Source organism: Lygodium microphyllum, chromosome 20 (genome assembly GCF_053477565.2).
Source record: "Lygodium microphyllum isolate KBCC chromosome 20, Lygodium_microphyllum_v1.1.10, whole genome shotgun sequence".
In the NCBI taxonomy this organism is placed as follows: Eukaryota; Viridiplantae; Streptophyta; class Polypodiopsida; order Schizaeales; family Lygodiaceae; genus Lygodium; species Lygodium microphyllum.
In genome coordinates, this window is record NC_141154.1 from 86,288,893 (window position 1) to 86,308,952 (window position 20,060).

Here is a 20,060-nt window from a genome sequence, read left to right on the forward strand (position 1 = left end):
TTTTCTTAGAAGTGCCATTTTTTAAACGTTTTTGGCGCTAATGGTTATGTCAATTATGGGGTCTTGTAGTGTGAACATGCCTTTAGGCAAGGGTGGTTGAGCAATCCTATAAAAAGGACTCATGGATCATTTGTGCAACATCGCTTGAGAGATCCACTCTTGGACTCTAGACTCTACGCAAGTTCATCCACCTTGGGATTGTACAAGCTCATGGGATGGGACATCAATCCCTATTATGAAAGCTTAATCTAATATACTATTGGCCCTAGGGGGCTTTGAGGTGGACCCATTTGGCTCTATAGTTGGGAGGAGAGTTTGATATTCATCTCTATGTTTTTTAACGCTTGTATGGCTTGTGCCATGTCATGTGTGCAAGACGTTGGAGATCTATGTGAGACTTTGATATTCATCTCTTTATGTTTTTCTTTGCTTGTATGGCTTGTGCCATATCATGTGTGCAAGAGGTTGGAGATCTATGTGAGAGTTTGATATTCATCTCTTTACATTTTTCTATGCTTGTATGGCTTGTGCCATGTCATGTGTATAGGAGATTGGAGATCTATGTGAGAGTTTCATTGTTGTTAAAGCAACAATGTGCTCCCCACCATGTGCCATGGCAATATGCACACAAAACTACTTGCAAGCTCATGGGAACCTACATCACCATCTTGGCAATTGTTGGCTAGGCTGGTGGCTAGGAGAATGGATGCTTGGGCCCCGCCTAGTTTGGCTTCCCATTGGGTCATGATGTTACCCTAACAAAATATTGTTTCTAACCAAATGGTACATTCATGCATTTGAAGTCTAGCTATCCTTTGTAACCAACCATGTTTGCATTGAATATCTAGTTGCACCTCTTGGGCTTATCCTCATTCCCATCACTTTCTAATTATGTTGAACTATTTGATTTGCTAGAGGATTGTTATGTTTCCACATGACATATCATTTCTTGCATCCACTAAATGAATGTTTTCTACCTCTTTACCGGTCTTACGAGCAAAAGGTGTATGCAAAATAATCCAATTTGAATTTTTCCAATGGAGGACTTCTATTCTCACGATACAATATGGTTTTATGACACTAGATGACTCTCAAACTGCTCTGAAATTTGTCTAGTCCCTTCTTTTGTATAACTACTGACCTTAGTGTCTTAGACAATAGTTATCATTGAATGAGCTCAATGCTAGTGACATTTGTCTCCATAATTCATAAGGTTTTGTATCCCATTTGTGTTGATCCCATAAAGAATCATTATTTTACCATCTCATACTTATGGGACATAGTTATCCCAACAAAATCTTGCAAACAGATTATGTCTCAAACAATTTTCATAAAATGGCAAGGGCATCTTCAAAATTCTGATCAAATTAGGGAGATAAATTGCGAATTTGACCAAATAAGAACATTTTGATAATTGAGATTGAAGGGGTGTTGTAGGATATTTCCCATATAGAAACTTTGGCCATTTGGAGTACACTAGTTTTAGCTGATGAGACTCGAAATCTGGTCAAAGTTGTTTTGATGCCACGAACACATTTGTATTTTAACTTGTAAAGAAACTTTCTGAATAGTGTAGATTTCTACAAATGTATGTCCAATTTGCTTGATTTGCTTGTTTAAGAAGAGTCCAATGAGATTTGTATATATTTCTCAATCATTGAAGCAATAACAAGAATACAGTGTCTAAAGCAATAGCAAGGACAGACTGTTGGCATAAGGAGAGAAGGTTGAAATATGTGCCCTAGGAGTTTGGGTGCTTAAAACTCCAAAGGTCAGTCAAGATCCTTCCCAAGCTGGACCATTTTGATGTTTGAAGTGAGTGAGAAATCAATGCAATGATTTGCTTTCAAAACTATGGTAGGAATACATGGGTGCCAATAAAAGTGAGATCAAATCATATAGATGCTTATGGTTAAAACTCAGACTGATCATGAAATTAACTACCAGAGAAAAGCTGGAGTTTCTATTTAACAGAGAGTTTCAATAATGTTATTGCAAACTTTCTTTGTCTGTGCAGTGTTTACTAAAGTGACTTTGGCATTGCTTGCACAATGAATCCACAACTAAGAGCCTGAGAAGGTACATAGTCTGATGGACCCTGCTAACGATCACAAATGAACCCATAACTAGAGCCTGAGAGAGAACATATATCTGATGGACCCTGCTAATGATCACAAATTCACGCTTCTTCCTCTTCCTCTTCTTCTTGCTCATGCTCTGCTGCCTCACTCTCTGTTGGCTCTTCAGTCGCTTCTGGTCGTGGGATTGGTGGTAGCTCCTCCGACTCGACCAATTCCCCATGATACTCCATCTGCACTTCAGGTGGAAGTGGGGGATCATAAGGAGCATTCTTCACACCCCAACCAATGTATACATTGCTGAAGCCATCCTTGGTGGCGACAGCATAGGCTCCCGGCCATAAAAGGGACCGAACACAGACAATGCGATGCTTCAGCCCTTTGATATCAGAGCTGAAGGAAACAGACCATGATTTGGTTCCATTCAGTACATCTTCATCATTGTCTATTGAGGTCAACAGTTTGGGACTCTGTTCAGGTTCTTCCTGTGCTTTGGGAGTTCCTTCAGCGTCCTCTTCCTCCTCACCTTCTTCTGGAGGCTCAGGCTCTGCCACATATAATGAACATCGTCCCTGCTTCTTGATATGTGGATTTTGATGCACCCATGCCTCCAGTGTCCCAAGTTCACTAGGTGATGGCATAGCCCATTCCTCATTTTTTTCAATTTTCTCACTGTACTCTTCTTCTTCTGGCTCCTCTACCTGTTTAGATTCCAAAGTTTATCATTTTTGCTGTTCATCAAAAAATTTAGATGACAACCATTCCTCTGTTTATTCTAAATTTCAGAATAATCTCATGCCAATCAGACCACCAACTAAGAAAACACATCTTTGAAAAAGATTTTAATCACTTTGAGGTTGTATTAGCAAAAATGAGGCATCCATGAAGTTACTCGCAGAAAAGACTATTAGAATGACTTGTTTACACTGCATTAGTATAAGTCATGGTTATCAAAGGCATCATCTTTTGTCTTTATTTGAATGTTCCCATTTACTCTTCAAAGGAGCTGTTAGTGTTAAATTTTCAATTCAGCTTGAAAATCTTGTATTAACAGAAAGCAATAGGTTTTTTCTCTTGCCATTTTATACCCATTTAGGTGAGTGGGCACCAATGAAGATGATGGAGAATAAACTTTCCACGTGATAGCATTTAGATGTATTATCAGGACAGCCAGGGATTTTTCCTTTAAGCCAACCAAGGAGTACTTCCCAATGAGTGAGCCGCCAGCATCCAATGAATCAGTATGATAGTGCAGGCAAACAGCCACCATCATGACTGTTTCTGGAGGAAAGGTTGGCACAGCCAAGTGGCCTCATGAGCTAAGACATGAAAGCGAGTATTGATAAATAATGAAACAAAAAATTTGGAAAGCAAACATATTCATATCAAAGAAGCCTTAGGTGTACCTGCGGCATGAATAGGACACACAATTTTTCCAAGGCTTAAGGTAATACGAGTAGAGTGAGGAGACAGTAATGGAACATCCAACAGTACTGACAATTATGGTGTATAAGACTACGATACTGTAGTCGGTGACCACGAATTGCTGTTAATAGAACAATGGGATCTTCCCAAAAGTAATTGTTTGTCCTGCACATCCATATAAATCACTTCTTAGGTAGCAACCATGCACAAAACATCCCTTCAGCATGGCTTATCAAAATATTACTGCTGTGAAAGCAAACCAGAGAGACATTAGGGTTTGTGGGGAGAAACACAATGTGTGTACAGCAAACACTAAGAGAGAAGAGAAACTCAGAAAACGTAGAAGAAGAAGATGATGATGAATGATGAATCACCAAATCATGCTTAGTGAAACAAGCTAATACAGTGGAGCCAAAGCTCTGAAGATAATTGCACTATCCTATCTGAATCAAGCGGCAACACCTATAGGGAATTTTCCAGTGAAGGAGTGAAATGCAATCCTCTAGCAGTAGGATATCAAAGGTAAATGCTGAAGGTGAAGGACACTTGTCAAGGGAGTGGAACGCAAACCTCTCAGGCCATCAAAGTGGAAGAAGATGATCGACAAGACGGCCTGTGCGATGAAAGGTGTTTGTTGAAGCCAACATCGATGTCAGAAAGGAGTCCGGATAGCAAAACGCCACCAGACAGTTGATGCCTAATGATGATGAAGGTCACCAAATGAAGCAAGAGCTTCCAGTTTGCAAGTCCTTTGGCAATAGGATATCAAAGGTAAATGTTGAAGGTAAAAGACAACTATCAAGGGAGAAAACACAATCCTCTCAAGAAGTCAGAGTGGAAGAAGATGATCACCAACTATGAACACATACTTCAGAAGATAAGGATCAACAAAATGGCCTATCTAATGAAAGGTGCCTACCGGAGCCAATGCTGATGCCGGAAAGGGGTCTCAATAGCAAAACACCACGAGACAACTGATGCCTAATGATGATGACAGTAGCCAGATGAAGTAGGAGCCTCCAGTCTGCAAAATGCAAATATGAAGATGACACCACATGAATGAGTGCTGACACAGAACTACCAAACATAGGCAAAAAGATGACGCCACGTGGAGTAAAGCTGAGGCCTGGTGGAGCAGCAGTCACCAGAGGCATAAATGCAGCTTGTGGAGGCCATAGGACCCCAATGCAAATGCTTGGAGTTGCAGAAGCTGACCCCAACTATGGAGTAAGGACACTGGCAAGAGAGAGGTCCGTCACCATGAAAGTAAGCCTGAGGGTGATGAAGACAGGGCGCCTTGCAACAGCAGGGATGGAGATGGCGAAAGCCGGCCACAAACTATAATGTCCTCCTAAGGGGTGTGAACAGAAATGAAGAGGCTGGAGAGAGAAGGGAGGAATGTGGAGAGAGAATGACAAAATGTCAAAAGAGTGACTGATGATGTGCAAGAATGTGTGGAGTCAATGCCATATTTATTTAGCACAAACGGTTCCAAGTAGCGCCCACTAAAGTCTCTCGGGTGGTGCCCACTAAAGTCTCTTGGGTGGCACCCCGACTCTCTTGGGGGAAGCACCCAAAAAACCTTTTTGGGGCTGTAAATTGAAACCAAAATAGGAATAAAGGGGAAAACGTACATAATGACTTGGTTTCTCAATATGGCTTCCAACCACTGTGCAACATAAAGGGTAGCAGACATTTTCCTAGGGAAAAAGAGGACTGCTGCATTTTCAACAATATCCTTCACACAAGGCAAAACACAGGCTCTAAATTCTGGGCCAGTCCATCCTCACATGCACACATAATTTCAGAAAAACTCTAATGATGAAGTATATCAGAGAGATTTTGCAATGCCAGATTTTCACGTCTGTTTGAATCATACACACAATCATTAGCCATAGCCTTCTTAGTTCTATTGCAGCCAACTGCAGGATCCTTTGAATAATCTGCTGCACAACTCTATGCCATCTAACAATTGCTGTCCAAGGGCTGAAAAACGGAATGTAAAATTTCAATGTGGAAGCAAGAAGATACAAAAGATGCAGAACTACAGATCTGTTGCAGAAATTCCTGCATGCAGAATTTGGCCAATCTGATATAGACCAACAGCTCCAAACTTGAAAACAGCTTTTCAAATTCTGAATTTCCAGTGCCAATGAGTGAGAAATGAAACTTACTGGAATGCAGGTTTTTAACCCTCTTTCACACGAGAAGATGCTAGTGATTAGGAGCACCTTACTGAGGACAATAATCTCCAGCTGGCCATCTTCCACACCTGCACTTTTTTTTAGTAATACTCTAAATTACTGTGTGGTGTATTGTTTTGAGGAAGACCTACAATATCAAAGATATTGGTTTGGATGACTAGCCATTGTACAAGATACATACGCTATCATTATACAAGACACAAGTGCATTTGGGGCTGTTAGCAGTTATGTGTGACTTGCACAACCATATCCTACCTATGAGCCTCACATTGAGTCAAACAAGAACATTAGGAGCCCTGAAATTCTATCTGTCTGCCATTTAATGAGTTTTGATGGAGGAGGCAGCTCTTTCTAGAGCATGCATTTCCATCTTCAGTCAATTTTTTGGTGCCTCCACACTGACTGGCTAGTTTCCAACTCAGTGCATTTCTTTTCCAGTGGATTTGGACTGCATTCACACTAGCCAATCGGGTGATCAGGTTCAGCAGTTTGCAACCAGGGTTTCTTGGCGTTTTTTATTAGATTGGCCACCATGTATGCCCCTCTCTAATACAAGTCGGGCAATGTCTTGGCTGCACCCTATTTATAGTTGACCTCCCCCACATGGCTGATCATTCATCATTGAAGGTTCAGCACACTGACTTTCAAGACCCTTCTAAGTTCTCCATCTTCCAGTGTTGTATTTTATCATCAACCTGATCCAATGCCCTCACTGATGCTTTAGGCTGCATCTAGGGACTAATCAATCCACATTGTATTCAGCATTGTTTTCAAATTCAGTGCAGGTTTTGTCACTTCCATTCTCTTCTTTCATTGCAGTCTCTCTTCCCTTCTCTCTCCATGTTCATATTCTTCCATTGCGCGCACTCACACGGTATCAGAGCCAAAAGAGAAGACTCCAAAGTTCTAAGAAGGGAAGACCACACTCAGCTTGCTGTTTGGAGCAGATTTGTTACAAAGAACACATATTTTTTGCATTGCCCAGACCTTCTACGAAGTGTGTAGGGCATCTACAACTTCCTTTTGCAGGGTGTATCTGTTTTCTCTTCCGTTCAGCTAGACTAACACCTAAAGACAGCAATTTTTTGTGTGTTTGAAGGTCTATTTGAAGAGCCATGGACCACAATTTCAATGCGTTTGATGACTCAAATGAGGAGTCAAATCCATTCTTCTACACAAGCAGTCCTGCCAATCCAATCATCACAGAGAGTGACATCATGTCTTCATTAGGACCCGTATTGCAAGTCCTTGTATGGCCATTTTGGCACCATCAATGCAGGTGCCTCTTCTTCCTTCTTTGCTCGAAGAAGATCACCTTGATGGCTCAAATTACTCCCTTTGGTCTTGCAAAGAGGAGTGTATCCTTGATACCTTCAATTTACGGGCATTTGTTACAGCCCTAATTCCCCATCAAGTGGAGTATCCCGCATTGGTTCTAAGATGGACCAAGTTGCTCTTTGGGATCAACTCAACTCCAAAGTCTAATCTTTTCTCTTCATAAGTTTGCAAGCTTCTATCCTTGTGCATGCACATAGACTTCGGACCACAGTGGAGGTGTGGACAACAAAGCTAGCCTCTCTCTACCAAGTGAAGACCTTTGCCAACGTATTACCACATAGAAGAAACATTGAATGCTTTCTACTAATGATTCTCCTTCCATGAAGGATTACATCAACAAGATCGAGAAATTACGGGATGAGATTGCATCCCTCAACAAAACAATTTCATTAAAGGACATGGTGATGATTCTTATCACTCACCTTCCATCTCCAAAGCATGATGTCTCCTGTACTAGCTTGCTCACCTCTAGAGTTCGAGAGATAATTCTATACAAATAGTTAGCCTCGATTGTTTTGGAGCACAACAATTGATTAAAGGAGATTGGAGCCTGTGGATCCAGCTCTATGAAAGCTTTTACGATAGGTTCAAGAGAAGGCAACAAGAAGGAGAACAAGAAAACCACGAACAAGAAGAAGAACTAGCTAAGCACTCGGAGACTTCTTCGGGCTCTAATACAAGTTCAGAGGGAAAGCCTCAACGCCCACATTGTGGGAAGAGTACCCATCCCGAGAAGTATTGGAAGAAATATCCTCACCCTCATTTGGGAGGGGAGTGAAGGATGGAGCAACATCATCTGAGCCTTCCTCTACCTCTACCCCAATTGTTACTTATGAGTCTATGTTCCTTCACATCCATGAGATGGAGAGCATTCTCCTTTGCGTGTCTCATCTTCAAAGAGGCCTTGGCTCATTGACAATGCTGCTTCAAGTCATATGACTCCTCGAGGAGATTTGCTCTAGGATCTTGTCCATCAAAGGTATAGTCACTATCAATGGCATTTCTATGAGAGTGCACAATGGAAGAGGAAACACAAACACTCAGAGAAAAGGGAAGAGGAAGACTGCAATGGAAGAAGGAAATCTGCACTGAATCCAAAAGAATGCTGAATACAAAAGAGGACCGATTAGTCCCTACACATAGCCCAAAGTGTCAGTGAGGGTATGGGACCGATGAAGAAGGCAACACTGGAAGACAAAGTAGAATCCCTAAATGTCAAAGTGTGCTAAAATCTGCAATAGGCAACTTGTGAATGATAACTGCCATCAAATCACCCTACTACTATAAATAGCAAGAGGGGCAACAAACTGGCCAAGGTGGTCAACAGGAGACAAAAAAGTGGCCAAGCTGAATAAAATAATAAGAAAATGTTGTCACTTATTGCATCATTCGATCTCTCATCTTGGCCAAAGTGAAGGCAGTCTAGATTCAATGAAAAAGAAATGCACAGGCTGGAAACAACTCAGCCAGTGTGAACACACCTAAAACCAACTAGAAAGGAAATGCATGCTCTAGAAAGAGCTGCCTTCTCTGTTAGAACGCATGACAGATTGAGTGTCAAAGCTACTAATGTCCCTATCTAACTCAAATGGAGGCTCATAGGCAAGAGATAATTGTGCATGGCACACGTGATTGCTAATACCCCCTCCCACATGTTGGATATGGCTGAAGTCTAAAGAAAATGGAATGGATCCAAGGATAGTAGAAGAATTGCCAATGTAAATGAAGTTCATTAATGAAGTCCGTCAATGAAAAAGTTTCCCACAATCCTGGGAACCCCCTCTAAAACACAAGAGGCTACGGAATCCACAGTTGCACCGCCGATATCATCCCCCTCTAAAAGGGATAGGGATACAAGGGAACAACTAGAAGAGAGAGTGGAGGATGGGATGGAGCTTGTGGGATAGATGGTGCTTTATTAGTGAGCGGGTGTGGCTATGAAAGATAGCTTCGAATGACTTGTACAATGAAAGGAAAATAGAGCTTATGAAGCCCTCTCCTTGCCAACATGTCACTAAAATGACTCCTGAACAAGAATACTCAATAAAGATGGCTTGCTCGGGGAGGACAACTTGGGTACCTAGTCTAGAAAGGCCATGAATAGGGAGTGAAAAGCCCAAATCTAGAACAAGTAGGACTTCCAAAATGGAGCTCAAGGTATGGCTAGGCAATAGCGGCAAAGTGCCAACACCACATATAGGCACTAAACAAATGTCACCAACAATGACTATACCTTGTGAGTGACGGAGCCCCTACAACAAGTCTCTTTGGGAGTCGTATGAATCAACACACCAATCTTGATGAGCCAAGGCCGCTCAAAAGATGAGACAACTCAAGAAGGTTGCTCCACCTAATGAATGTGAAGAAAAATCAACTCCTTGATAATAGCTAGTATCGAAGTAAACAAAGGCTCCAATGTAGATCCAACTTTTGCTCCCGAACAAAGGTGAGGGTATTTCTTTCCTTCTCAAAATAGGTACCTTTCTAGTGTGGGCATTTTGGCTTCTCTGAATCTATGTCAAAGCCCGAGGAAGACTCTGAACATTTAACCTACTTACTCTTCTTATGCTTAGCCTTGTTGCTCTTCTTGTTGCCCCCTCCCAAACTTACAGTAAAAACCTTAGTAAGGTTGGATCCAATAGTACCAATCTCTTTGAGTCACTTTTCGTGCTCCAAAATAAGCAAAGCTAGATCTTCCCATAGAAAAGTTTTCCAAATCCTAGAGATAAGCAAGTTGATGTAGAAGACATCATACTTAAGAGATGGCAACTGAGTAATGAGAATCATCACCATGTCCTCTGATAAGATCGTCCTACCTAGGGATTCAAGCTCATTTCGCATGTCCTCCATCTTGTTGATGAGATCCTATATAAGAGAAATCATCAACAAAAAGCATCTGAAGTTTCTTCTCTATGGTGATATGGTGGCAAAGGTCTGTTGTGCTAAAAATTGCACTTAGCCACTTAAACAGCCCCAAAACATGCTTATTTTAGGCTTATTTTAGCCAAAACCCTAACACGGGGAGCGTTTTGAGAGAGTTAAGTGGGAGAGGATCTAGAACCCTAATTTTCTATAAATTGGCAGCCAGCCCTCCACTCTACCCTTAATCTCGTTTTTGCAGATTTCAGGTGTTTCAGCTTGCTGCCCACACCCCGTTCACGGAGGACATCTCAGCCAAAGGTGTCCATTGCTGTCTCCATCAGTTGGCGCCTAATTTCCAGCCCTCTTCACACAGTTTGGAGCTGATTCCAGCCAAGCGACTGCTGTTCCTGCACAGACCTGCTGCTGTACAGCCTGCCACGTCATCACAGCCCTGAGTTTGCTTCCTGCAGGCTGTCCTGCCTGCGTTTTTAGTCTTTCTCTCTCCTGCAAGCTACATTTTTAGTCTTTCTCTCTCCTGCAGGCTGTCATGCCTGCGTTTTTAGTCTTTCTCTCACCTGCTGCCTACGTTTTCAGTTTTTCTCTCTCCTCGCTACTGTCTGCATCAGATCCAGCTTCTCACTGCTGCGTTTGCTGGTGTTCAACATCCGGAGGCTACCTTGCTGCGATTTGGGATCCGTTCAGAGTACGACACACTCTCCAGCTCATTACCTCTACCTTGATCCTTGAGATACAGAAGTTCAAGGTATAGTATTCATTCACTGCATAGTGTGTTTACTGCATGAGCATCGTATTATTAGTAGTCATATCATTTCATTTATTCATTGTATTCATTGTCTCTGAGTTACCCTAACCCTAACTGTGTTCTTTTATCAGTATGTGCTTTGTTGTACGGTTTCTATTTATGCTTCTCTGTTAGGATATTTTCTTTACATAGTATCAGAGCCTGGTACTCTCTGAGAAACCTAGGCCTTTGATCTGAGAGCTCTTCACAAGAAGCAAGAACAACAGTAGGTTCAAATGACTTTGAACACATCAACACCGATTCTATCTCCAGAACAGCCTATGCCGAGAACCGAGTGAGAGTGGGCCGATTAGCTTGCTCCACAAAGTTCAAACATGGTGGAAGACACATCTGAGTACATGTAAAGAAAAGATAGGCAAGCTGACCTCTTCTTTGATGGGTTCGATGTATAAAATCTTCTCCAAAGTGCTGGCGAATCAGCTTCACAAGCACCTTCCAGCTATTGTGCATCCTCTCCAATATGGTTTCATTAAGGGCCGCAACATTCTGCATAATATCTTAAATGTGCAAATGGCTATTGATTATGTGAGGCACTCCAATCAGGAAGTGGTATTGATTCAATTGGATTTGGAAAAGGCTTTTGACTATTTAGACTGGTCTTTCATTGCAGAACTCATGTCTGCTATGGATTTTGGTACTCAAATGTCTCGATTGATCTACACCATTAGTGCTGCGGCTTCTTCACGAGTTATGCTCAATGGTGGGATTACAGAGCCATTTGTCCTTGCACGCTCGGTCAGACAGGGTTTCCCTTTGAGTCCTCTCTTCTTTGCCCTGGCGACTCACCCGGTTCTTTCAATGTTATCTTCAATGCCAGCTTCTGCTCAGCTAGCCGGATTGTCTCTTTCTTTGGGACAGCACTTCATTAGCCAATCTCTGGTTGATGATAGCTTCATGATTTTGCAGGTGGACAAGAACAACATTCGCAAGGCATTAGATGTTTGGACGCTCTTTGGTCATGCTTCTGGTCTTTGCATCAATGCCTTTAAATCAGCCATACTCAGTTGCACGGAGCCTGATTTACAGTCATTAGGCTGGCAGGGCCAGGTTGTTTCCCGTGGCTCCATTGTCAGGCATCTTGGATACCCATTGGGGGTGGATGTTCGGCCAAAGGAACTACTGGAGTGGATTTCACAAAAACTGGCAGCGAAGTTTATGTATTGGAAGTCGCAAGCGTGGCCATTCCATGTCCGTCTCAAAGTGGCTCAGACAATTATGCTGCCAATGCTAACATATTTCTTGCCATTGCTGCCGTGGACTCCTACTATTTTGAAGGCTCTCACTCGCCCCATTCGTTTCATGTTATGGAAGAAGGATTCATTGCAAGCAGGTATTTCGTGGATTTCATGGTCACATACATGTACCCCTAAACGCATGGGTGGTGGAGCTATTTTGGATGCTGAAACTCATATGTTGGCTCTTCGTTGGTCTCTTTTTCGCGCCATGTGTGTGGATCATCACCCGTGGACCATTATATCCCGTTATTTTCTTGAGGACAACGGGCTATGCCATGGTAATACACGACTTCGAGGCTCCTGGTGGCATGTCCTTAATGCAGACTCTCGATTTTCCAGTCCCTCTTCCTCTCTGTTACTGCATTTGGTCGGTTCCTGGACAGTGGTGCTCCAAAAGGCGCGTTGGCATCCAGTGGGGGACCACTTGCATACTAACTCCTTTCAACTGGAATTGTTGGCAGTCTCGAGATTACTTTCATGGGCAGACAAACATGAGCTCAGACCAAGATTTAACCGCATGGCCCGTTTGGGTGTGACTTCAGTTGCGGATGCTACCCTTGCCACTCGCAATGTCCTCGCATCGTTTCGTACTGCCAGGAGACTTTTCAGGATCCCGCGCGAATACTGTGATTTATGGAAACAGCTTTTGTCGGTGCTTCGGGGTAGGCAACCCTTTCCTACCTTGGCTGTGGATCATCCTTGGCAGGACTGGGACCTTGCAGGCCGGTTGAGTCTGGAAAAGGCCTCTGCTAATTAGGTGTATCATCTTCTCATTAAAGATCATCAATGGCTGGGTGTGAAAGCTAATACTGTATGGGGATTGCGGAAATCTCAGTCATGGTGGAAGGCAACTGTGATGGAGGGTTGGTTGAATAAGACACCTTTCAAATGCAAGGTCTTTCTTTGGCAGGTGATGATTGGTGGTCTTCCTCTTGCCTCGGCCCTTTCTAAGCGTAGAATCTCGAATGGCAATTGTTTCTTCTGTACCACTACTGTGGAATCAGCCCGACATCGATTTCTTTCTTGCCCGCTCACCAAGAATATTTGGTCACTCTTGTCACAAGTTTGGCGCGCAGTGGTGGGGTCCTCACTAACTCCTTTCGATTGGGTTTTTGTGCGCCCAAACTACCCCACACCGCCACAGTTGCATATGAAGATCTTATTCCACTTTTTCAGATACTGGGGATGCTGGCACATTTGGACCACGCAGAATGCCTTTCTCTTTGATTCGGCCTCTAATGTACCGAGACACATTGCCCGGCTTAAAGGTCTCTTGCATTGGCAGATAGATCTCATTCGGCACTCGAACTTGCTTCCTCGGGAGGACTTGCTTCCTTGGCATATGGCAATTTCCTCTGGGTCTTTGCCATGATTTGTGTAACCTTTTTCGTGGCTTAGTACTGGGATTTTACACACGTTGGCCTAGGGCCCTCGTGTATTTTGTAATCTTGTAATCATGTAAACTTGTACCTTTTTTTCGTAATTAATACAATTACCTTTTACGAAAAAAAAAGAGAAGTTACCATTAATCACATGGCATGTCTTGGATTGAGCTCGGTGATTGATGCCGCTCTCTTGCCCAAAGGCACCCTAATGTCCTTTTCATACCATCAGAAAAGTCTTTCGGGTACCGCATGCCTATAGTGATCTCTAGGGTAGAGTCTCCAATCCCTTGCAGGCCCAGCGACCCTTTTCTATTCTGGATTTCAATTGCCCTTGGCAAGACTAGGATCTTGCAGGGCGTTTGACCCTTTAGTCCTCTTCAATTAATCAGATCTATCATCTTACGATCAGAGACCGCACATGGATCACCGACAAAGCCAATTCTCTTTGGGGATTGCACAAATCTCAAGCCTAGTGGAAATTGACAGTAATGGGGGGATGGATCAATAAGACACCATTCAAATGTAAGGTATTCATTTGGAGAATGTTGCCGGGGGGGGCGCCTCTCTTTTTGCGTTGACCCCACCACAAAGGTATTTCTAATGGGAATTGTTTCTTCTGTACCACTATGGTTGAGTCTTCTTGTCATAGATTCATTTGCTCGGAAGATTTGGGCCCTTCTCCTAGACATTCAGCTTGTGGTGGTGGGCACAAGGATTTGTCCGCTTGACTGAGTTTTTGGTAAAGCTAAATACAATGCTCTGCCAACGCCTCATATGGAGATCCTGTTTCACCTTTTCAGATTTTGGGGTTGCTAGCATATTTGGGTCACTCGCAATGCATTCGTTTTTTATGCCACATCAGGCATTCAGTCTCATGTTGCGAGGCTTAAGGGACTTCTCCAATGGCAGCTTGACCTTCTACAGCATGCTGATATCTTGGCCAGAGATGATTTAGTTCCTTGGCATACAACAATCTCCTTTGTTCTTTTGCCGTGACTCTATGTCTTTTATGCATGATGGACTAGAGCTGTCCTGCATCTTGTAATCTTGCAATCTTGTACTTGTATTTTTTCATAAATAATACAATTACCTATTACGAGAAAAAGAGAGAAGTTACCACAAAATATCCCTTGGGAGCCAATATTGTGTTTCCTGCAATGCGTGCTATCTGTGCTCTGAGGTAGTTTTTCTCTAGTCCTGGAAATGGTGGATATGCTGATACTTCTTCCTGAAACATAATGGAAAACATCCAGTAACCATTGCAACATCTTCTTGTGATATCACTACATTACAGATCTGGAATACTTTTCTTTGCAAAACTTACTAGCAATATCATGTTACGAGCAGCAAAGAAATGATAGCAGTAGACTACAGAACTGGAAAACTTTACTTCGGGCAAAAATTACTAATAGTGCTTCTAGATTTCTTCGAGTAATTCTAATGCTATGTTTATATCAAGATAACATATTGGAAATCTACTGATTGAGTCTGCCTTGTGCAGATTGTGCCTATGATTTTCCTTTTCTGGGAATAAAAATTTGCCTCACTTGCATGTAACAATAATGTAGATGGCTGTGCTTGAGCAAGATGTATTTACGTCAAGTTTTCCTGTCAAAAACCTTCTGATTGATCTTGCTGTCTTTATCTGCAAAGGCATGACATCAGGCAACCTGGTGAAAGTTTCTCCCAACCTGCCGCATACCCAATAAAGATGTGCATTTGTCCCTTCCCGTTCTGGTGGTATGGTTTCAATGGGTCTCCCAAATGGAGGTTTGTTTTCTGTTCCACTTTCACTTTCTGTCTGTTCATCTTCAAGTTTATTGGTCTCAAAAACATAATAGTTTCTGCAGAAGTACAAATAATAAATTGGATCATGTGATAACAGTGTGAACAGTACAACCATACAGTGCCATCAGATTGCCACAAAACGTCAATAATGTATCGCCATGACATATATGAACTGTCACATAAAAACTCAAAGTTCTTTGATCTTGTTTGACATGCCACAACATGCCAATAACAAAAGAGCATGATGTGCATGAATTGTTGCATGCAAGGTATCTATATACCACAGAAACAACTATCAGACAAACTTTCTTTCTTAATCAAGTATTTCTACAACCATTATGACATAGAATAATCTTAAAATATAACCACAGATAAGATCGAGAGCCCTACCTAGATGTCCCAAAAAATTTTCCAAAAAATCTGACTGTAGTGACTCCAGACTTTAATCCAAGTTGTCTCATGGCTAAGACAATCAAATATGTCTCTGTACACCCAACACCAACCCCAACAGCCTTGAAAAAAGAGCTTTGTGTTAAAAAATCAGCAATATCAGCATCACTTTCAGCCTCAGCAGCTTCTTCTTGACCATCTGTCTCAGCTTCTGGATCAGGTGGGGATTTTGTTGTGGCACTGCACAATTATGATGCTAATGTAACATTAACAGAAAGTTATGAGTTACATCTGTTTTGCTATGTCTCATCAATCAAGATTTTATAGGGAACATAAAGGAATATCACAAAAACCACACAAAAGTTCTTGAATATTCAAGACATGTACTTAAATAGTTCTAGAAATGCTCGTGTCACTTTTTCTTCATTAGGATATTTTCCATCAGCAATAGGCTTTGTTGTCTCATCAAGTAAAAATCTTGTTTGCTTCAACAACATGCTTGTCTCCAAAAGATCAACAGAATCTTCCGCTTTTGTTTCAAGCACCTATTAGAAATACAAAGGCATAAGGATTCCCTCCCTTGCTCTCTCCTCCCTCCCTCTCTTACTCTTTCATTCATAATGATTGTAGTGTAGAACAGCATCAAATGTTTGGGCTTTCTAGCTAGCACATAAGCCCCATGTGAGTACCAATGGTGAACCCCATATCAAGGTCACCTAGCCATTTCTATTCCTCCAACCATTTGTATCCATGTCAATACTATGCCCTTGAACAATAACACCTTTTGTGCCTATATGAATAACTTGTAAAAAAGAAGTCCCTGAATCCTTCTGGTGTGAGGTCAAAGTCCTGATGTACAATTAAAAATTAAGACATTAATTGTCATTGAATTCTGCTACTTTAAGACATGAGGATCTAATGCACATCTAGGGGCCCATCCAAAGCATGAAAAGAAAGGGGTTTCTTGTAAGCCAGAAGTGCTAAAGGCCAATCCAACCAAGAAATGAAATGAATGAGAATGTTATGGCTACAATGTGCAAGTCCGAGGCGTTCATCCCAAGACCCATGTACATAGTATCACAAAACTCCAAACCATGAAAATGAAATCCTATATCTATCTAGTCACCAAACACCAATTCTCTCTACACATGTAGCACATAAAACATAGATTCACAGAATGGCCACAAGCAATCAGCACCACCTCGTCAGTAGGAATGCCTCCAATAAAAACTCTCTGGCCAAAACTTTACTTGGATGTAGGATATTTGATGTCCATACCTATCCCACCATTTTGTGCAGTCATCCATATATGAATAGCACACTTTAATAGCCTTTTATTAACCTCAACCATCTCATAACATACATCACATGTTGAATACTGCAGAATATTCAGATTGATGAAAGCATAGTCCTGCCAAAACTCAAAGTCCTCAAATTGACAAAGGGGGTGTATGCTGCCTAGGTTTTCCTCCAGCCCAGACCACACCCACCTCTGTTGTTGGGGTATACAGAGTTCTGTACAAGATGACAAAAGGGATGAATTCTTAACTAATCAAAAGACCAGAATGATAGAATCTCCAACAGTATTTACAAACGATGCTGTTTGGCTTCTTCATGGACAGATTTATCTGGCCAATGTAGCAATCTAGAAACAACCAACACTTCAGCCTGAAAAGAATTAGCATTTTGTCTAACCTCTGGCAGAAGCCAATGAGTAAATATAACAAGTGCTACCATGGAGCATAAGTACAATTATAAAACTGAACTCTGAAGTTCAATTTGTTGCATGGCATATCCCAGTATCTCTTCCTAGATGCATGGCAGGTGGAACAGGAGTTGATGGGAAGAGCATATGCAATCAAAGTGACATCTTAGTAGGGGCAGGGAAGGAGAAGAAAACCATCCATTATATTCAAATTGATAAGAAGCATTCCTAAAAATAAAGCAGTAAGCAATGAGCTCATTGGCATGCCAGGCAAGGAGAAAAAAGGAAAAATGCCACAAATCTACATGAAAGGATCTCTTCCCCAAGTCAAGAACAAGGAGGTAACAAGGTTTGAGAGGAAACGAACTCAGCTGAATGCAGGCAAAGGAAATGAAATAAAAATTGCCATGAATTTAAAGCCCAGGCAGTCACACACATGTGCTAGCCAAAAATTGGTTTCGTTGCCATCTGATGGTGCATTTAAGAGTGCCTCTTACTAGTGCTCAGAAATGCCACACACCATGTCTCCCTGGTTATATGGACTAATATGTCAAAAACTGCACATAAAATTGTGTACACTGCTGAAAAATGGTTGTAAGATTTGAAAATAAAGCGATCAAATGTTGAAAGGTTTACAATGTAATGCTGTCAGAAGGGCATTACTGAAAAATGGTTAGATTCACAATCACCAAGATACGATGGGTGAAAATTTTGAAATGAATAACTGAAAACTAAAAAGACTGCATGCTTTGCAATTATATTTTAGTTGTCAAAACTATGGACTTTTAATGTAATGTGACAAATGAACTGATCTGAATGGAAGTAACAACGCATGGCTGTTTTCCAATCTGCTGATTGGGCATTTTTCTGTTCCAATTTCCTGGGCATGCATTTGGAAGACGGCTCATGCACTTCTTAGAGGTTTTTTTTTTTTAACTTAAATAGCCAGGATGACACAAGGATGAGTCATAGAAAGACATTGAAGCTATTCCTCAAGAACCATTCACATCGACACAGCATGCGACTAGACTGTGCAGCACTTAATTGCACACAACTAGACCATTGGTGAGACCAATAATGAAAAGCAGGAGCATGTAATGGAAGGACAGTGATGGCTCAGAACCTATCACAAGGAGTTTTCAGCAAATTCGCACATTGGTGTGTCTGGCGGCAGGGGGCTGCCAGCCCGGGTGGGGGCCAGCAGTCCCTGCCCCCAACTGCACCTATCTACGCACTCCAGGCCGGGAGCTCCCTCCCCCTAACACACCTATTTGGCCCTCCCTCGCAGAAGTTCATGATGTTGAACACTATACCCCAGCCCCCTGCCCCCAACCGCACCAAGCTAGGTGTGCAGTGCCTGCCGAACAGAAGCTCATGGTGTTGAACACTATTAGGGAAAAACAAGGGAAAAAAGCGCCTTTGCCCACATGCAAAAATGTCAAACTTCCAGTGCGTTAACTGACAAGCTTCACAGTGCAAGACGCCCCATATCTCATGCATCAAGAAATGATGCCCGAACACAAGAAGGAACCATGGCAGCAAAGAAGAAACCATGGTAGCGAAAATTTGCATCGGATCAACGACGACAAATTGGGAGTATATCGGCACACTTACATGTTGAATGAGGCTCGAGAGATGCGAGAAAACTGTGTCTCCATTGGTTGTGCTCTTCTTTTGCAGGAAAGCAAGAGCTTCTTCCACTGTGCAGGCCACCATCTCTCTCTCTCGTAATGGGTCTTCGTAATGGGTCTCTCTCTCTCTCTCTCTGACAGTTGGGTTCAGCAGACAAATGACCGCCACTGTGGAACGCCCAAAAGCCCTTTCACACTAAAATTAATAGGTACCCAAACAATGTATCGCATTTTTTTTAAAAATCGCACATTCAAATTTCGAAATTTGCCTTTAACACTAAAATTAATTGTTGAGGACACCTTCAACATTTCCACATTTGAAATATATTAATATAAAAACCTTCAAACATAGGTATTTCACCTCTTTTACTTTCACCGAACGGTTTTTCATGCTTTGGTAAAAGAATTCTTTTTCCAGCACTACGCTCATTTGTTTTCTTGGTTGAAGAATTTTGGTTAACTGTGCTATGTAAAACATGAATCTATTTCTATTGGTAGGGTTTAGGCATACAATTCACTAAGTCTACCCCTGAGGCTGGCCCAGTCATTGACATTTTGAATATAAAGTACCTACTATCATTGTCAATGACTCGCCCCAGAAATAGGCTACCATGGAAAAATATGTGTGCACAACGTTGCTTTAACTTTAGAAGACGAGATTCCATCCCCTTGTCGCTCTTATCACATGTTTCACAGACCATGTGTTTGAGGCTACATGCACAAAATATTGAACATCATATGCATGGATTTTTTATGTTATTTACGGGATGCATGGTATCCGTGAATGGAATAATATGTTACATGTTCCTTTGAATGAGTGGTTGGAGTTCCTCGAGCATCATCGAGAGTTCAATGTCAAAATAGGAACACCTTGCTCATGAACCAATGCACTTGTCACTAGTAGTGGTTTGTAGCCAACACAAAGGAAGTACGTCACATGTATTAGAGAAATGAAGAGGGTTCACATGTGATACCTACAAGCCATTACAATGATGGAGAGGCTTTAGATGTGATGCCCAAAAGCCAAGAAAAAAACCCATATATGCCTCGATTTCATTCAAGATGAAGCAACCCACATAAATTCGAAAGTACTATGATGGAGCTTTCAAAAAATACTTATTTCAACCCAAAATTGAAAAACTCTTCAAATTTGTGCATACTTTATCTCATGAGGATAGCTACATGTAAGATAAGGT

At 41.9% G+C, this 20,060-nt stretch overlaps 1 protein-coding gene across 1 annotated transcript; it reads right to left on the reverse strand.

The window, feature by feature from the left end:
• Window positions 1-1,726: 1,726 nt before the first annotated feature.
• On the reverse strand, window positions 1,727-19,022 carry LOC148019106 (flagellar radial spoke protein 4-like). The gene is made up of 6 exons (XM_087701691.1): window positions 18,848-19,022; window positions 15,916-16,073; window positions 15,529-15,768; window positions 14,948-15,194; window positions 14,468-14,578; window positions 1,727-2,779 (listed from the first exon to the last, which is right to left on the reverse strand). Exons 1-6 carry the CDS (start codon window positions 18,947-18,949, stop codon window positions 2,180-2,182), a joined length of 1,458 nt encoding a protein of 485 aa, XP_087557817.1. The 5' UTR covers window positions 18,950-19,022; the 3' UTR covers window positions 1,727-2,179.
• Window positions 19,023-20,060: the final 1,038 nt, after the last annotated feature.

Coding starts and splice junctions, on each gene's coding strand:
- LOC148019106 (XM_087701691.1), bottom strand. CDS start 18,949: ATGGTGGCCTGCACAGTGGAAGAAGCTCTTGCTTTCCTGCAAAAGAAG. Junction 15,195..15,528: donor AAATTTTTTGGGACATCTAG/GTAGGGCTCTCG, acceptor GTACTTCTGCAG/AAACTATTATGTTTTTGAGA. Junction 2,780..14,467: donor CTCCCAAGGGATATTTTGTG/GTAACTTCTCTC, acceptor GAATCTAAACAG/GTAGAGGAGCCAGAAGAAGA.